We start from the raw sequence: 16,725 nt of genomic DNA, 5'->3' as shown, positions 1-16,725 counted from the left end.
GAGACCGGGGAGCTCCTCCTGCCGCCCGTTACCCGGTATCTCCTCCTCCTCTTGTCAGGAATCGGCGCTCTGCTACGTCACACTTACCAGCGCGCTGGTGTGCGGGACTCCGGAGGTCATGGCCCCAGTTGCGGCTGCATGGGTGTAGTAACCGCGAGCGCTCTCTTCCGCATTGCTGAGTACTCCTGAGTTTGGTCCAGTGTGGGTTTTGCTGCGTGCCGGTATCCAGCCTGTGTGGACGTTACCATGACACCTGCACGCAGCTGATTCTGGTGTTCAATCCAGCACTATATCTCCGCCTGCAGTTTGTGTCCAATCACTGCTGAGCAGGAGGTATAACTTCCAGCTTGTGGCTCACTCATATGGCCTCGGACAACAAGTCACATACCGTGTGCCTAAGTTCTCCTGGTTCCTGTTTCCAGCGTTCCCCGTGGTTATATTCATTGTTCCAGTTCTCACTTCCACAACTCTCCTGTTACTCCGGACTCCAATTACATCCAGCCACAATCCACCAGCAGCAGAGACTCTCCTTAGGTGTTCGTATTATTATTTTACCTGTGCACTTGCTATCAGTATACCATCTGTGCATCTCAGCAGTATAACAACCTTTGCTTAGAGACTGTCTCCTGCTTGAGCCTGGTTAGGCTATCTGGACTTGTTCTTTATAAAGACTGTGTGTTCCCAGATATATCGGAGTTCTGCTTATCAAAGTTACCTTATCCTATGTTATACCGAGACTGTGTGCTATCAAGTACTATTGGATTTTAGTTTATATCATCTGCCTTCAGTATTTGTTGTTTCATATTTTCTTTGCAAGAGACTTCAGTTATTCAGATTCGTTTACCAATCATTGTCATTACATTACCGGTTTTCTGTTCACCCAGTGTTATTCCATCTGCTCTGTTATAATAAAACATCAGCGCCTATGCGCAGGACTTTATATTGCCTCCACGTTTTATCCATCACACCAACACTGACCCACTAGCGCCCCCACCGGGGACAGACAAACCCAGAGACCTGACACGTCTGTGTCATACTGAGACCAGGGAGCCCTCCTGCCGCCTGTTACCCGGTATCTCCTCCTCTGTGTCCCGCTGAGACTGGGGAGCTCCCCCTGCCGCCCGTTACCCGGTATCTCCTCCTCCTCTGTGTCACGCTAAGACCGGGGACCTCCCCCTGCCGCCCGTTACCCGGTATCTCCTCCTCCTCTGTGTCACGCTGAGACCGGGAACCTCTCCCTTCCGCCATTTGCCCGGTATCTCTTCCTCTGTGTCACGGTGAGACCGGGGAGCTCCCCCTGCTGCCCGTAACCTGGTATCTCCTCCTCCTCTGTATCACGTTGAGACCGGGGAGCTCCCCCTGCCGCCCGTTACCCAGTATCTCCTCCTCTGTGTCATACTGAGACCAGGGAGCTCCCCCTGCCGCCCGTTACCTCCTCCTCTGTGTCACGCTGAGACCGGGGAGCTCCTCCTGCCGCCCGTTACCCAGTACCACCTCCTCCTCTGTGTCACGCTGAGACCGGGGAGCTCCCCCTGCCGCCCGTTACCCGGTATCTCCTCCTCTGTGTCATACTGAGACCGGGGAGCTCCCCCTGCCGCCCGTTACCCGGTATCTCCTCCTCTGTGTCACGCTGAGACCGGGGAGCTCCTCCTGCCGCCCGTTACCCAGTACCACCTCCTCCTCTGTGTCACGCTGAGACCGAGGAGCTCCCCCTGCCGCCTGTTACCCGGTATCTCCTCCTCTGTGTCACGCTGAGACCGGGGAGCTCCCCCTGCCGCCCGTTACCCAGTATCTCCTCCTCTGTGTCATACTGAGACCGGGGAGCTCCCCCTGCCGCCCGTTACCCGGTATCTCCTCCTCTGTGTCACGCTGAGACCGGGGAGCTCCTCCTGCCGCCCGTTACCCAGTACCACCTCCTCCTCTGTGTCACGCTGAGACCGGGGAGCTCCCCCTGCAACCAGTTACCCGCTATCTCCTCCTCTGTGTCACGCTGAGACCGGGGAGCTCCCCCTGCCGCCCGTTACACGGTATCTCCTCCTCCTGTGTCACGCTGAGACCGGGGAGCTCCCCCTGCCGCTCATTACCCGGTATCTCCTCCTCTGTGTCACGCCGAGACCGGGGAGCTCCTCCTGCCGCCCGTTACCCAGTACCACCTCCTCCTCTGTGTCACGCTGAGACCGGGGAGCTCCCCCTGCCGCCCGTTACCCGGTATCTCCTCCTCTGTGTCATACTGAGACCGGGGAGCTCCCCCTGCCGCCCGTTACCCGGTATCTCCTCCTCTGTGTCACGCTGAGACCGGGGAGCTCCTCCTGCCGCCCGTCACCCAGTACCACCTCCTCCTCTGTGTCACGCTGAGACCGAGGAGCTCCCCCTGCCGCCTGTTACCCGGTATCTCCTCCTCTGTGTCACGCTGAGACCGGGGAGCTCCTCCTGCCGCCCGTTACCCAGTACTACCTCCTCCTCTGTGTCACGCTGAGACCGGGGAGCTCCCCCTGCCGCCCGTTACCCGGTATCTCCTCCTCTGTGTCATACTGAGACCGGGGAGCTCCCCCTGCCGCCCGTTACCCAGTATCTCCTCCTCTGTGTCATACTGAGACCGGGGAGCTCCCCCTGCCGCCCGTTACCCGGTATCTCCTCCTCTGTGTCACGCTGAGACCGGGGAGCTCCTCCTGCCGCCCGTTACCCAGTACCACCTCCTCCTCTGTGTCACGCTGAGACCGGGGAGCTCCCCCTGCCGCCCGTTACCCGGTATCTCCTCCTCCTCTGTGTCACGCTGAGACCGGGAAACTCCCCCTGCCGCCCGTTACCCGGTATCTCCTCCTCCTCTGTGTCACGCTGAGACCGGGGAGCTCCCCCTGCCGCCCGTTACCCGGTATCTCCTCCTCCTCTGTGTCACGCTGAGACTGGGGAGCTCCCCCTGCCGCCCGTTACCCGGTATCTCCTCCTCTGTGTCACGCTGAGACCGGGGAGCTCCTCCTGCCGCCCGTTACCCGGTATCTCCTCCTCTGTGTCACGCTGAGACCGGGGAGCTCCCCCTGCCGCCCGTTACCCGGTATCTCCTCCTCTGTGTCACGCTGAGACCGGGAACCTCTCCCTTCCGCCATTTCCCCGGTATCTCCTCCTCTGTGTCACGCTGAGACCGGGAACCTCTCCCTTCCGCCATTTCCCCGGTATCTCCTCCTCTGTGTCATGCTGTGACCGGGGAGCTCCTCCTGCTGCCTGTTACTCGGTATCTCCTCGACTGTGTCACGCGGAGACCGGGGAGAGCCCCATGTTACTTGGGGTGTGTCCTGTCTGTATGGGGGGCGGGACAGCTGAAACCCGGGGGGTGGGACGGCAGGACAGCTGGGACTCATCAGTGGCTGGCATTGGCATAGCATAGAAGGAGAGAGGTGGGCATGTGGCGGGTGTGATGGGTGGGCGTGCGAGCAGCATGACATCATCACGTCACATCACGCTGTTTTTGTACATGGAGATGAAGCCGGGAGTTTGAAAGCCGGTGACAGTGGCACCCTTGATTAACCCAGGCATCGGTCAGTAATGCAGTGCTGACAGGGTGCAGCGCGGAGGGGACAGTAATCAGCCTGCTCGGCGATCGCTGCATCAGGCATGTGAGATGGGGGTGCCGGACATTAGGGGGCGCCGGACATTAGGGGGCGCCGGACATTAGGGGGTGCCTGTGCGCACCAGGAACCCCCCCTGCGCACACCTATGCCTGTGGCGAGCCCGCGAGCACAGATAACACAATATAACGTCAGAGTAAGGGAGAAGGACAGGACATGGAGGCGCAGTAAGGGCGGAAGTGCTCATCTGCCCTCTCCTCTGTCACTTCCGGGTCCTGATGACGAAGGGAACAGACACCACCGTGACGCAACGTGCGATCACGTGATATTAGCCGGCGTCACATGACCCGTTGTGTACCCGGAATTGAGTCCCGTTGCCTGGTGATAAGGGCGGGGTCAGCAGGTGACGTCGGTTCCGGGGAGCGGGCACCGGGAAGATGGCGGACGGGTGAGATCGGTGTGTAGCGCGGAGGAGCCGGTGCTGTGACCCGACACCATGACACGTGACCTGGAGACACGTGACGAGCTCCCGGACTGGGCCGGAGCCAAAGAGTTCTACCAGAAGTATGACCCGAAGGAGATCATTGGCAGGTAAAGGGGGCGGGGCACCGACAACGCCGCAAGGGGAGGGGCTTGTACCCTGAGAGTTAGTATCATGTTCCCAGGGGGCGTGTCCTGTCTGTATGAGGGGGCGTGTACCCTGACACCCAGAGAGGTAGTCTCATGTTCCCGGGGGCGTGTCCTGTCTGTATGAGGGGGCGTGTACCCTGACACCCAGAGAGGTAGTCTCATGTTCCCGGGGGCGTGTCCTGTCTGTATGAGGGGGCGTGTACCCTGACAACCTGAGAGTTAGTATCATGTTCCCGGGGGAGTGTCCTGTCTGTATGAGGGGGCGTGTACCCTGACACCCTGAGAGGTAGTCTCATGTTCCCGGGGGTGTGTCCTGTCTGTATGAGGGGGCGTGTACCCTGACAACCTGAGAGTTAGTATCATGTTTCCAGGGGGCGTGTCCTGTCTGTATGAGGGGGCGTGTACCCTGACACCCTGAGAGTATCATGTTCCCAGGGGGCGTGTCCTGTCTGTATGAGGGGGCGTGTCCTGTCTGTATGAGGGGGCGTGTACCCTGACACCCTGAGAGGTAGCCTCATGTTCCCGGGGCGTGTCCTGTCTGTATAAGGGGGAGTGTCCTGTCTGTATGAGGGGGCGTGTACCCTGACACCCTGATAGGTAGTCTCATGTTACTGGGGGCGTGTACCCTGACACCCTGATAGGTAGTCTCATGTTCCCGGGGGCATGTCCTGTCTGCATGGGGGCGTGTACCCTGACACCCTGAGAGGTAGCATCATGTTCCCGGGGGCGTGTCCTGTCTGCAAGGCCGGCAACAGAAATCTTGGGGCCCGGTACACTAATTTATATGGGGCCCCGCCCATAACCACCCTCGAGCCCCCCTCCTCATCCCCTCCTCCAAACATCCCTCTTCTGCATGTACATACAGTATAAGGTAGAGCTATAGATCATATATAAAATCTGTTTTTAAGATGTATATTAATGTGTTTGTATATAATATATAAAAAATGTTTTATAAAAATGTATAATGGCATAAAATGTATAACCAAAGAATGTGCAGGGTCTTTAAAAGAAAATTTGGCCTATCTTACCCTACAGACGTCTTCTCGTACCCCGAGGAGATGGTTCAGCACTGCAGATCTCACTTGCACGCTCTCTGTGGGACAGTCTGACTGCCCTCAGGTAGATGTGCTCGTTCCAGAGGCTCCCCTCAGTAATGACCTGTGCCCGATGGAATGCACAGTTTCCATGCTATGCGGGGTCCGCTGTGTTGGGATCGTGCTGCAATACAGGTGTTGGTGCCGTCACTACAGTGGCTCCCTCCGCCGTGCCTGGGTCCTGCTGCCAGACAGGGGTAAGTGCCGTGACTGTGGCTGCTCCTCGGTGGCACCAAGCAGTACTAGCACAGATAAGGGCATGGTACTGTGTACAGTATACATAATAACACTGGAATCAGAGTATATCAGATCACTGTAATGGACTGGGCATAATTAATATTTTTACCAGGCAGGTAGTTGTGTGACTTGTAGTGCTGCTACCTGTGGGTATAACTTGGTGCATAGTGTGCACATGTCGCTGCACCACAAGTCACACAGCAACTTGCCTGATAATAATAATTCCCCTTCCATTACAATGATCTGATATACTCGGTTCTGTCCTAGTCAGTTTGTGTGTTACATAGGCCATAGTGTGCACCGAGTTATAGCCTCATGTAGCAGCACCATAAGTCACACAGCAACCTGCCTGGCAAAAATAATGCCCCTCCGATTACAGTGTTATTATGTACACTCTACACAGCACCGCATCATCCTGCTCTGTACTAGTACTGCTTGCCGCCGAGGAGCAGCACTGTTGAAAGGAGTATGAGTAGTTAGAGCTCGGGATAACACTGCAGCGCTGGGCATGGTGCTGTACGGCAGCAGCAAGTGACGGGGAACGGCCGGTGCATCACAGCGTAATGACGTCAGCATCATCACACCGGGACTGGACCAAGTGAGACTGTAACGGGGGAAGGGGTGTTTGCGGCACACTTGCCTACTCTCCCGGAATGGCCGGGAGGCTCCCGAAAATCGGGTGACCCTCCCAGCCCCCCGGAAGAACAGGCAAGTCTCCCGATTGCAGGGGTTCCCCACTGCCCGGCTGCCCACTTAGCAAGTAAAGTGGGCGGTCCGGGCAGGCGATGACGCGATTCTTGTTGAATCGCGTCATCATAGCCACGCCCCCTGCTGTATAATGCCGGTAATAGCGGCATTACACAGCGGGGGGCGTGGCTTACGTGACGCAATTTCTGCAGCCACGCCCCGTTCCGCCTCTGTCACGCCCCATCACGCCTCTGGCCCGCCCCCCTCTGCACTCCCCATCACTGCCCGCCCCGCTGCTGAGCCGAACTGGCTGCTCTCTCCCGGAGAGAGCAGCCAGAAAGTCGGCAAGTGTGGTTTGCGGTTTGGTGATTAATTAAAGTTAATTAGCGGCTGAGTGGAGCAGTCCATTTAGAAATCATCAACAGGTGCTGCGGCTCCGTTTTTTTGTGTCCCTGATGCTTGGGGCCCATCTGACCTTTGGGGCCCGGTACAGGTGTCCCCTTTGACCCCCCCTGTTGCCGGGCCTGCCTGTCTGTATGAGGGTGTATTCCAGTGCAGCGTGTTAGTGACGTGTCCTGTATACACATTATCCGGTGTATTCCAGTGCAGCGTGTTAGTGACTCGTCCTGTATACACATTATCCGGTGTATTCCAGTGCAGCGTGTTACTGATGTGTCCTGTATACACATCCGGTGTATTCCAGTGCAGCGTGTTAGTGACGTGTCCTGTATACACATTATCCGGTGTATTCCAGTGCAGCGTGTTAGTGATGTGTCCTGTATACACATTATCCGGTGTATTCCAGTGCAGTGTGTTAGTGACGTGTCCTGTATACACATTATCCGGTGTATTCCAGTGCAGTGTGTTAGTGACGTGTCCTGTATACACATTATCCGGTGTATTCCAGTGCAGTGTGTTAGTGACGTGTCCTGTATACACATTATCCGGTGTATTCCAGTGCAGTGTGTTAGTGACGTGTCCTGTATACACATTATCCGGTGTATTCCAGTGCAGCGTCTTAGTGACGTGTCCTGTATACACATTATCCGGTGTATTCCAGTGCAGCGTCTTAGTGACGTGTCCTGTATACACATTATCCGGTGTATTCCAGTGCAGTATATTAGTGATGTGTCCTGTATACACATTATCCGGTGTATTCCAGTGCAGCGTCTTAGTGACGTGTCCTGTATACACATTATCCGGTGTATTCCAGTGCAGCGTGTTAGTGACGTGTCCTGTATACACATTATCCGGTGTATTCCAGTGCAGTGTGTTAGTGACGTGTCCTGTATACACATTATCCGGTGTATTCCAGTGCAGCGTGTTAGCGATGTGTCCTGTATACACATTATCCGGTGTATTCCAGTGCAGCGTGTTAGTAACGTGTCCTGTATACACATTATCCGGTGTATTCCAGTGCAGCGTGTTAGTGACGTGTCCTGTATACACATTATCCGGTGTATTCCAGTGCAGCGTGTTAGTAACGTGTCCTGTATACACATTATCCGGTGTATTCCAGTGCAGCGTGTTAGTGACGTGTCCTGTATACACATTATCCGGTGTATTCCAGTGCAGCGTGTTAGTGACGTGTCCTGTATACACATTATCCGGTGTATTCCAGTGCAGTATATTAGTGATGTGTCCTGTATACACATTATCCGGTGTATTCCAGTGCAGCGTGTTAGTAACGTGTCCTGTATACACATTATCCGGTGTATTCCAGTGCAGCGTGTTAGTAACGTGTCCTGTATACACATTATCCGGTGTATTCCAGTGCAGCGTGTTAGTGACGTGTCCTGTATACACATTATCCGGTGTATTCCAGCGCAGTATATTAGTGATGTGTCCTGTATACACATTATCCGGTGTATTCCAGTGCAGCGTGTTAGTGACGTGTCCTGTATACACATTATCCGGTGTATTCCAGTGCAGCGTGTTACTGACGTGTCCTGTATACACATTATCCGGTGTATTCCAGCGCAGTATATTAGTGATGTGTCCTGTATACACATTATCCGGTGTATTCCAGTGCAGCGTGTTAGTGACGTGTCCTGTATACACATTATCCGGTGTATTCCAGTGCAGCGTGTTAGCGATGTGTCCTGTATACACATTATCCGGTGTATTCCAGTGCAGCGTGTTAGTGATGTGTCCTGTATACACATTATCCAGTGTATTCCAGTGCAGCGTGTTAGTAACGTGTCCTGTATACACATTATCCGGTGTATTCCAGTGCAGCGTGTTAGTGACGTGTCCTGTATACACATTATCCGGTGTATTCCAGTGCAGCGTGTTAGTGACGTGTCCTGTATACACATTATCCGGTGTATTCCAGTGCAGTATATTAGTGATGTGTCCTGTATACACATTATCCGGTGTATTCCAGTGCAGCGTCTTAATGACGTGTCCTGTATACACATTATCCGGTGTATTCCAGTGCAGTATATTAGTGATGTGTCCTGTATACACATTATCCGGTGTATTCCAGTGCAGCGTGTTAGTAACGTGTCCTGTATACACATTATCCGGTGTATTCCAGTGCAGCGTGTTAGTGACGTGTCCTGTATACACATTATCCGGTGTATTCCAGTGCAGCGTGTTAGTGACGTGTCCTGTATACACATTATCCGGTGTATTCCAGTGCAGCGTGTTACTGATGTGTCCTGTATACACATTATCCGGTGTATTCCAGTGCAGCGTGTTACTGATGTGTCCTGTATACACATTATCCGGTGTATTCCAGTGCAGTATATTAGTGACGTGTCCTGTATACACATTATCCGGTGTATTCCAGTGCAGTGTGTTAGTGATGTGTCCTGTATACACATTATCCGGTGTATTCCAGTGCAGCGTGTTAGTGACGTGTCCTGTATACACATTATCCGGTGTATTCCAGTGCAGCGTGTTAGTGACGTGTCCTGTATACACATTATCCGGTGTATTCCAGTGCAGCGTGTTAGTGACGTGTCCTGTATACACATTATCCGGTGTATTCCAGTGCAGCGTGTTAGTGACGTGTCCTGTATACACATTATCTGGTGTATTCCAGTGCAGCGTGTTAGTGACGTGTCCTGTATACACATTATCCGGTGTATTCCAGTGCAGCGTGTTAGTGACGTGTCCTGTATACACATTATCCGGTGTATTCCAGTGCAGCGTGTTAGCGATGTGTCCTGTGTACACATTATCCGGTGTATTGCAGTGCAGCGTGTTAGTGACGTGTCCTGTATACACATTATCCGGTGTATTCCAGTGCAGTGTGTTAGCGATGGGTCCTGTATACACATTATCCGGTGTATTCCAGTGCAGTATATTAGTGACGTGTCCTGTATACACATTATCCGGTGTATTCCAGTGCAGTGTGTTAGTGATGTGTCCTGTATACACATTATCCGGTGTATTCCAGTGCAGCGTGTTAGTGACGTGTCCTGTATACACATTATCCGGTGTATTCCAGCGCAGTATATTAGTGATGTGTCCTGTATACACATTATCCGGTGTATTCCAGTGCAGTATATTAGTGATGTGTCCTGTATACACATTATCCGGTGTAATTCCAGTGCAGCGTGTTAGTGATGTGTCCTGTATACACATTATCCGGTGTATTCCAGTGCAGCGTCTTAATGACGTGTCCTGTATACACATTATCCGGTGTATTCCAGTGCAGTATATTAGTGATGTGTCCTGTATACACATTATCCGGTGTATTCCAGTGCAGCGTGTTAGTGACGTGTCCTGTATACACATTATCCGGTGTATTCCAGTGCAGCGTGTTAGTGACGTGTCCTGTATACACATTATCCGGTGTATTCCAGTGCAGCGTGTTAGCGATGTGTCCTGTATACACATTATCCGGTGTATTGCAGTGCAGCGTGTTAGTGACGTGTCCTGTATACACATTATCCGGTGTATTCCAGTGCAGTGTGTTAGCGATGGGTCCTGTATACACATTATCCGGTGTATTCCAGTGCAGTATATTAGTGACGTGTCCTGTATACACATTATCCGGTGTATTCCAGTGCAGTGTGTTAGTGATGTGTCCTGTATACACATTATCCGGTGTATTCCAGTGCAGCGTGTTAGTGACGTGTCCTGTATACACATTATCCGGTGTATTCCAGTGCAGCGTGTTAGTGACGTGTCCTGTATACACATTATCCGGTGTATTCCAGTGCAGCGTGTTAGTGACGTGTCCTGTATACACATTATCCGGTGTATTCCAGTGCAGCGTGTTAGTGACGTGTCCTGTATACACATTATCCGGTGTATTCCAGTGCAGCGTGTTAGCGATGGGTCCTGTATACACATCATCCGGTGTATTCCAGTGCAGTATATTAGTGACGTGTCCTGTATACACATTATCCAGTGTATTCCAGTGCAGCTTGTTAGTGATGTGTCCTGTATACACATTGGCCCTCATTCCGAGTTGATCGGTCGCAAGGCGAATTTAGCAGAGTTACACACGCTTAGTCTACGCCTACTGGGAGTGTATCTTAGCATCTTAAAAGTGCGAACGAAGTTTACGCAATATTGCGAACAAAAAAAACTTAGCAGTTTTAGAGTAGCTCCAGACTTACTCTGCCTGTGCGATCAGTTCAGTGCTTGTCGTTCCTGGTTTGACGTCACAAACACTCCCAGCGTTCGCCCAGACACTCCCCCGTTTCTCCGGCCACTCCTGCGTTTTTTCCGGAAACGGTAGCGTTTTCAGCCACACGCCCATAAAACGCCGTGTTTCCGCCCAGTAACACCCATTTCCAGTCAATCACACTACGTTCGCCGGTGCGAACAAAAAGCCGTGAGTAAAAATCCTTTCTTCATAGCAGAATTACTTAGCGCAGTCGCAGTGCGAACATTGCGCATGCGCTCTAAGCTGATTTTCACTGCGATGCGAAAAAAAAGAACGAGCGAACGACTCGGAATGAGGGCCATTATCCGGTGTATTCCAGTGCAGCGTGTTAGTGATGTGTCCTGTATACACATTATCCGGTGTATTCCAGTGCAGTATATTAGTGATGTGTCCTGTATACACATTATCCGGTGTATTCCAGTGCAGCGTGTTAGTGACGTGTCCTGTATACACATTATCCGGTGTATTCCAGTGCAGTATATTAGTGATGTGTCCTGTATACACATTATCCGGTGTATTCCAGTGCAGCGTGTTAGTGACGTGTCCTGTATACACATTATCCAGCGTATTCCAGTGCAGCGTGTTAGTGATGTGTCCTGTATACACATTATCCGGTGTATTCCAGTGCAGTGTGTTAGTGATGTGTCCTGTATACACATTATCCGGTGTATTCCAGTGCAGTGTGTTAGTGACGTGTCCTGTATACACATTATCCGGTGTATTCCAGTGCAGCGTGTTAGCGATGGGTCCTGTATACACATCATCCGGTGTATTCCAGTGCAGTATATTAGTGACGTGTCCTGTATACACATTATCCGGTGTATTCCAGTGCAGCTTGTTAGTGATGTGTCCTGTATACACATTGGCCCTCATTCCGAGTTGATCGGTCGCAAGGCGAATTTAGCAGAGTTACACACGCTTAGTCTACGCCTACTGGGAGTGTATCTTAGCATCTTAAAAGTGCGAACGAAGTTTACGCAATATTGCGAACAAAAAAAACTTAGCAGTTTTAGAGTAGCTCCAGACTTACTCTGCCTGTGCGATCAGTTCAGTGCTTGTCGTTCCTGGTTTGACGTCACAAACACTCCCAGCGTTCGCCCAGACACTCCCCCGTTTCTCCGGCCACTCCTGCGTTTTTTCCGGAAACGGTAGCGTTTTCAGCCACACGCCCATAAAACGCCGTGTTTCCGCCCAGTAACACCCATTTCCAGTCAATCACACTACGTTCGCCGGTGCGAACAAAAAGCCGTGAGTAAAAATCCTTTCTTCATAGCAGAATTACTTAGCGCAGTCGCAGTGCGAACATTGCGCATGCGCTCTAAGCTGATTTTCACTGCGATGCGAAAAAAAAGAACGAGCGAACGACTCGGAATGAGGGCCATTATCCGGTGTATTCCAGTGCAGTATATTAGTGATGTGTCCTGTATACACATTATCCAGTGTATTCCAGTGCAGCGTGTTAGTGACGTGTCCTGTATACACATTATCCGGTGTATTCCAGTGCAGCGTGTTAGCGATGTGTCCTGTATACACATTATCCGGTGTATTCCAGTGCAGCGTGTTAGTGACGTGTCCTGTATACACATTATCCGGTGTATTCCAGTGCAGCGTGTTAGTGACGTGTCCTGTATACACATTATCCGGTGTATTCCAGTGCAGCGTGTTAGTGACGTGTCCTGTATACACATTATCCGGTGTATTCCAGTGCAGCGTGTTAGTGACGTGTCCTGTATACACATTATCCGGTGTATTCCAGTGCAGCGTGTTAGTGACGTGTCCTGTATACACATTATCCGGTGTAATTCCAGTGCAGTGTGTTAGTGATGTGTCCTGTATACACATTATCCGGCTATAGTCAGCGCTGGTACACCTGATTGCACGTAGGGTGGGGAATGGGGTGTAGCGATGCTGTCCCCTGTGCTCATCTTCATCCAATGTCTTCTGGGTGTTTTCAGGGGAGTCTCGAGCACTGTCCGGCGCTGTATACACAGAGAGACGGGCCGACAGTATGCAGCGAAGATTATAGAGGTAACGCCAGAGAGGATGAGTCCAGAACAGCTACAAGAGGTGCGAATGTCCACTGCCAAGGAGCTGGAGATCCTACACCAAGTGTCCCATCACCCCTCAATCAGTGAGCACATCTAATTATCTCTGGTCTATCCACCACCACCCAGTAACACCCCCCCCCCCCCTCCTACCCCACCCCATCACCTCTAATTATCTCTGGTCTATCCACCACCACCCAGTAACACCCCCCCCCCTCCTACCCCACCCCATCACCTCTAATTATCTCTGGTCTATCCACCACCACCCAGTAACACCCCCCCCCCCCTCCTACCCCACCCCATCACCTCTAATTATCCCTGGTCTATCCACCACCACCCAGTAACACCCCCCCCCCCTCCTCCTACCCCACCCCATCACCTCTAATTATCCCTGGTCTATCCACCACCACCCAGTAACACCCCCCCCCTCCTCCTACCCCACCCCATCACCTCTAATTATCTCTGGTCTATCCACCACCACCCAGTAACACCCCCCCCCCCTCCTCCTACCCCACCCCATCACCTCTAATTATCTCTGGTCTATCCACCACCACCCAGTAACACCCCCCCCCCCCCTCATACCCCACCCCATCACCTCTAATTATCTCTGGTCTATCCACCACCACCCAGTAACACCCCCCCCCCCCCCCACCCCTCCTACCCCATCACCTCTAATTATCTCTGGTCTATCCACCACCACCCAGTAACACCCCCCCCCTCCTACCCCACCCCATCACCTCTAATTATCTCTGGTCTATCCACCACCACCCAGTAACACCCCCCCCCCTCCTACCCCACCCCATCACCTCTAATTATCTCTGGTCTATCCACCACCACCCAGTAACACCCCCCCCCCCCCTACCCCACCCCATCACCTCCCAGTAATACCCCCCCCCTCCTACCCCACCCCATTACCTCTAATTATCTCTGGTCTATCCACCACCACCCAGTAACATTCCCCCCCCCCTCCTACCCCACCCCATCACCTCTAATTATCTCTGGTCTATCCACCACCACCCAGTAACACCCCCCCCCCCTACCCCACCCCATCACCTCTAATTAGCTCTGGTCCATCCACCACCACCCAGTAACACCCCCCCCCCCTCCTACCCCACCCCATCACCTCTAATTATCTCTGGTCTATCCACCACCACCCAGTAACCCCCCCCCCCCCCCCCCCCCCTCCTACCCCATCACCTCTAATTATCTCTGGTCTATACGCCCCCCCCCCCCCCCCCCTACCCCACCCCATCACCTCTAATTATCTCTGGTCTATGCACCACCACCCAGTAACCCCCCCCCCCCCCCTCCTACCCCACCCCATCACCTCTAATTATCTCTGGTCTATCCACCACCACCCAGTAACACCCCCCCCCCCTCCTACCCCACCCCATCACCTCTAATTATCTCTGGTCTATCCACCACCACCCAGTAACACCCCCCCCCCCCCTCCTACCCCACCCCATCACCTCTAATTATCCCTGGTCTATCCACCACCACCCAGTAACACCCCCCCCCCCTCCTACCCCACCCCATCACCTCTAATTAATCTCTGGTCTATCCACCACCACCCAGTAACACCCCCCCCTACCCCACCCCATCACCTCTAATTATCTCTGGTCTATCCACCACCACCCAGTAACACCCCCCCCCCCCCCCTCCTACCCCACCCCATCACCTCTAATTATCTCTGGTCTATCCACCACCACCCAGTAACACCCCCCCCCCCCTACCCCACCCCATCACCTCCCAGTAATACCCCCCCCCCCCTCCTACCCCACCCCATTACCTCTAATTATCTCTGGTCTATCCACCACCACCCAGTAACATTCCCCCCCCCCCTCCTACCCCACCCCATCACCTCTAATTAATTATCTCTGGTCTATCCACCACCACCCAGTAACACCCCCCCCCCCCTACCCCACCCCATCACCTCTAATTATCTCTGGTCCATCCACCACCACCCAGTAACACCCCCCCCCCCCCTCCTACCCCACCCCATCACCTCTAATTATCTCTGGTCTATCCACCACCACCCAGTACACCCCCCCCCCCTCATACCCCACCCCATCACCTCTAATTATCTCTGGTCTATCCACCACCACCCAGTAACACCCCCCCCCCCTCCCCCTCCTACCCCACCCCATCACCTCTAATTATCTCTGGTCTATCCACCACCACCACCCAGTAACACCCCCCCCCCCCCCCCCCCTCCTACCCCTCCCCAGCACCTCTAATTATCTCTGGTCTATCCACCACCACCACCCAGTAACACCCCCCCCCCTCCTCCTACCCCACCCCATCACCTCTAATTATCTCTGGTCTATCCACCACCACCACCCAGTAACACCCCCCCCCCCTCCTACCCCACCCCATCACCTCTAATTATCTCTGGTCTATCCACCACCACCCAGTAATACCCCCCCCCCCTCCTACCCCACCCCATCACCTCTAATTATCTCTGGTCTATCCACCACCACCCGGTAACACCCCCCCCCCCCCCCCCCTCATACCCCACCCCATCACCTCTAATTATCTCTGGTCTATCCACCACCACCCAGTAACACCCCCCCCCCCCCCTCCTCCTACCCCACCCCATCACCTCTAATTATCTCTGGTTTATCCACCACCACCCAGTAACCCCCCCCCCCCCCCCTCCCTCCTACCCCATCCCATCACCTCTAATTATCTCTGGTTTATCCACCACCACCCAGTAACACCCCCCCCCCCCCCCCCTCCCTCCTACCCCATCCCATCACCTCTAATTATCTCTGGTCTATCCACCACCACCCAGTAACACCCCCCCCCCCCCCCTCCCTCATACCCCACCCCATCACCTCTAATTTTCTCTGGTCCAACCCCCCCCCCCCCCTCCTACCCCACCCCATCACCTTTAATTATCTATCCTTTATCTATCACTACCCAGTCCCCCCACCCCACTTCCCCACCACCTGTGTAATGACTTCTGTGTGGATGATCTCCCGCCTTTACACATATGTATTCTGTTTCTCTTGTAGTAACGCTAATCGATTCGTATGAGTCTTCCACATTTATATTCCTGGTGTTTGATCTGTAAGTATAACGTGTCAGTGTCTGGCGTTTATCAGTCTGGGGATAATGCACAGGTTTTCAAACTCGGTCCTCAGGACCCCACACAGTACATGTTTTCCAGGACTCACAGAACCACAAGTAAAATAATTAGCTCCACCTGTAGACCTTTTAAAATGTGTCCGTGAGTAATGAATACACCTGTACACCTGCTGTGTTACCTGCAAAACATGCACTGTGTGGGGTCCTGAGGGCCGAGTTTGAGAACCTATGGCATAATGTGACAGTGCGGTGTGAGAGTAATGATCCGGTGTTCATCAGTCTGGGGATAATGTGACAGTCCAGTGTGAGAGTAATGATCCGGTGTCTGGTGTTTATCAATCTGGGGATAATGTGACAGTGCGTTGTGAGAGTAATTATATGGTTTTTATCAGTCTGGGGATAATGTGACAGTGCGGTGTGAGAGTAATGATCCGGTGTCTGGTGTTTCACAGTCTGGGGATAATGTGACAGTGCGGTGTGGGAGTAATGATCCGGTGTTTATCAGTCTGGGGATAATGTGACAGTGCGGTGTGAGAGTAATGATCCGGTGTCTGGTGTTGATCAGTCTGGGGATAATGTGACAGTGCGGTGTGGGAGTAATGATCCGGTGTTTATCAGTCTGGGGATAATGTGACAGTGTGGTGTGAGAGTAATGATCCGGTGTCTGGTGTTGATCAGTCTGGGGATAATGTGACAGTGCGGTGTGGGAGTAATGATCCGGTGTTTATCAGTCTGGGGATAATGTGACAGTG

The 16,725-nt window shown here is 53.1% G+C and overlaps 1 protein-coding gene across 1 annotated transcript in view; it reads left to right on the top strand.

Moving 5' to 3' along the window:
* The first annotated feature begins 3,910 nt into the window (after window positions 1-3,910).
* The window catches only part of PHKG2 (phosphorylase kinase catalytic subunit gamma 2), a 73,983-nt gene continuing 61,168 nt past the window's right edge, over window positions 3,911-16,725 (top strand). Inside the window, exons 1-3 of the mRNA XM_063935493.1 lie at window positions 3,911-4,154; window positions 12,794-12,969; window positions 15,901-15,955. Of these exons, the coding sequence (XP_063791563.1) occupies window positions 4,060-4,154; window positions 12,794-12,969; window positions 15,901-15,955 (326 nt within the window). The 5' untranslated portion in view covers window positions 3,911-4,059. The remainder of the gene's footprint in view (window positions 4,155-12,793; window positions 12,970-15,900; window positions 15,956-16,725) is intronic.

Source organism: Pseudophryne corroboree, chromosome 7 (assembly GCF_028390025.1).
Source record: "Pseudophryne corroboree isolate aPseCor3 chromosome 7, aPseCor3.hap2, whole genome shotgun sequence".
Lineage (NCBI taxonomy): Eukaryota > Metazoa > Chordata > Amphibia > Anura > Myobatrachidae > Pseudophryne > Pseudophryne corroboree.
The sequence above is the reverse complement of the archived record's forward strand: the minus strand, read 5'-3'. Positions and strand labels throughout refer to the sequence as shown.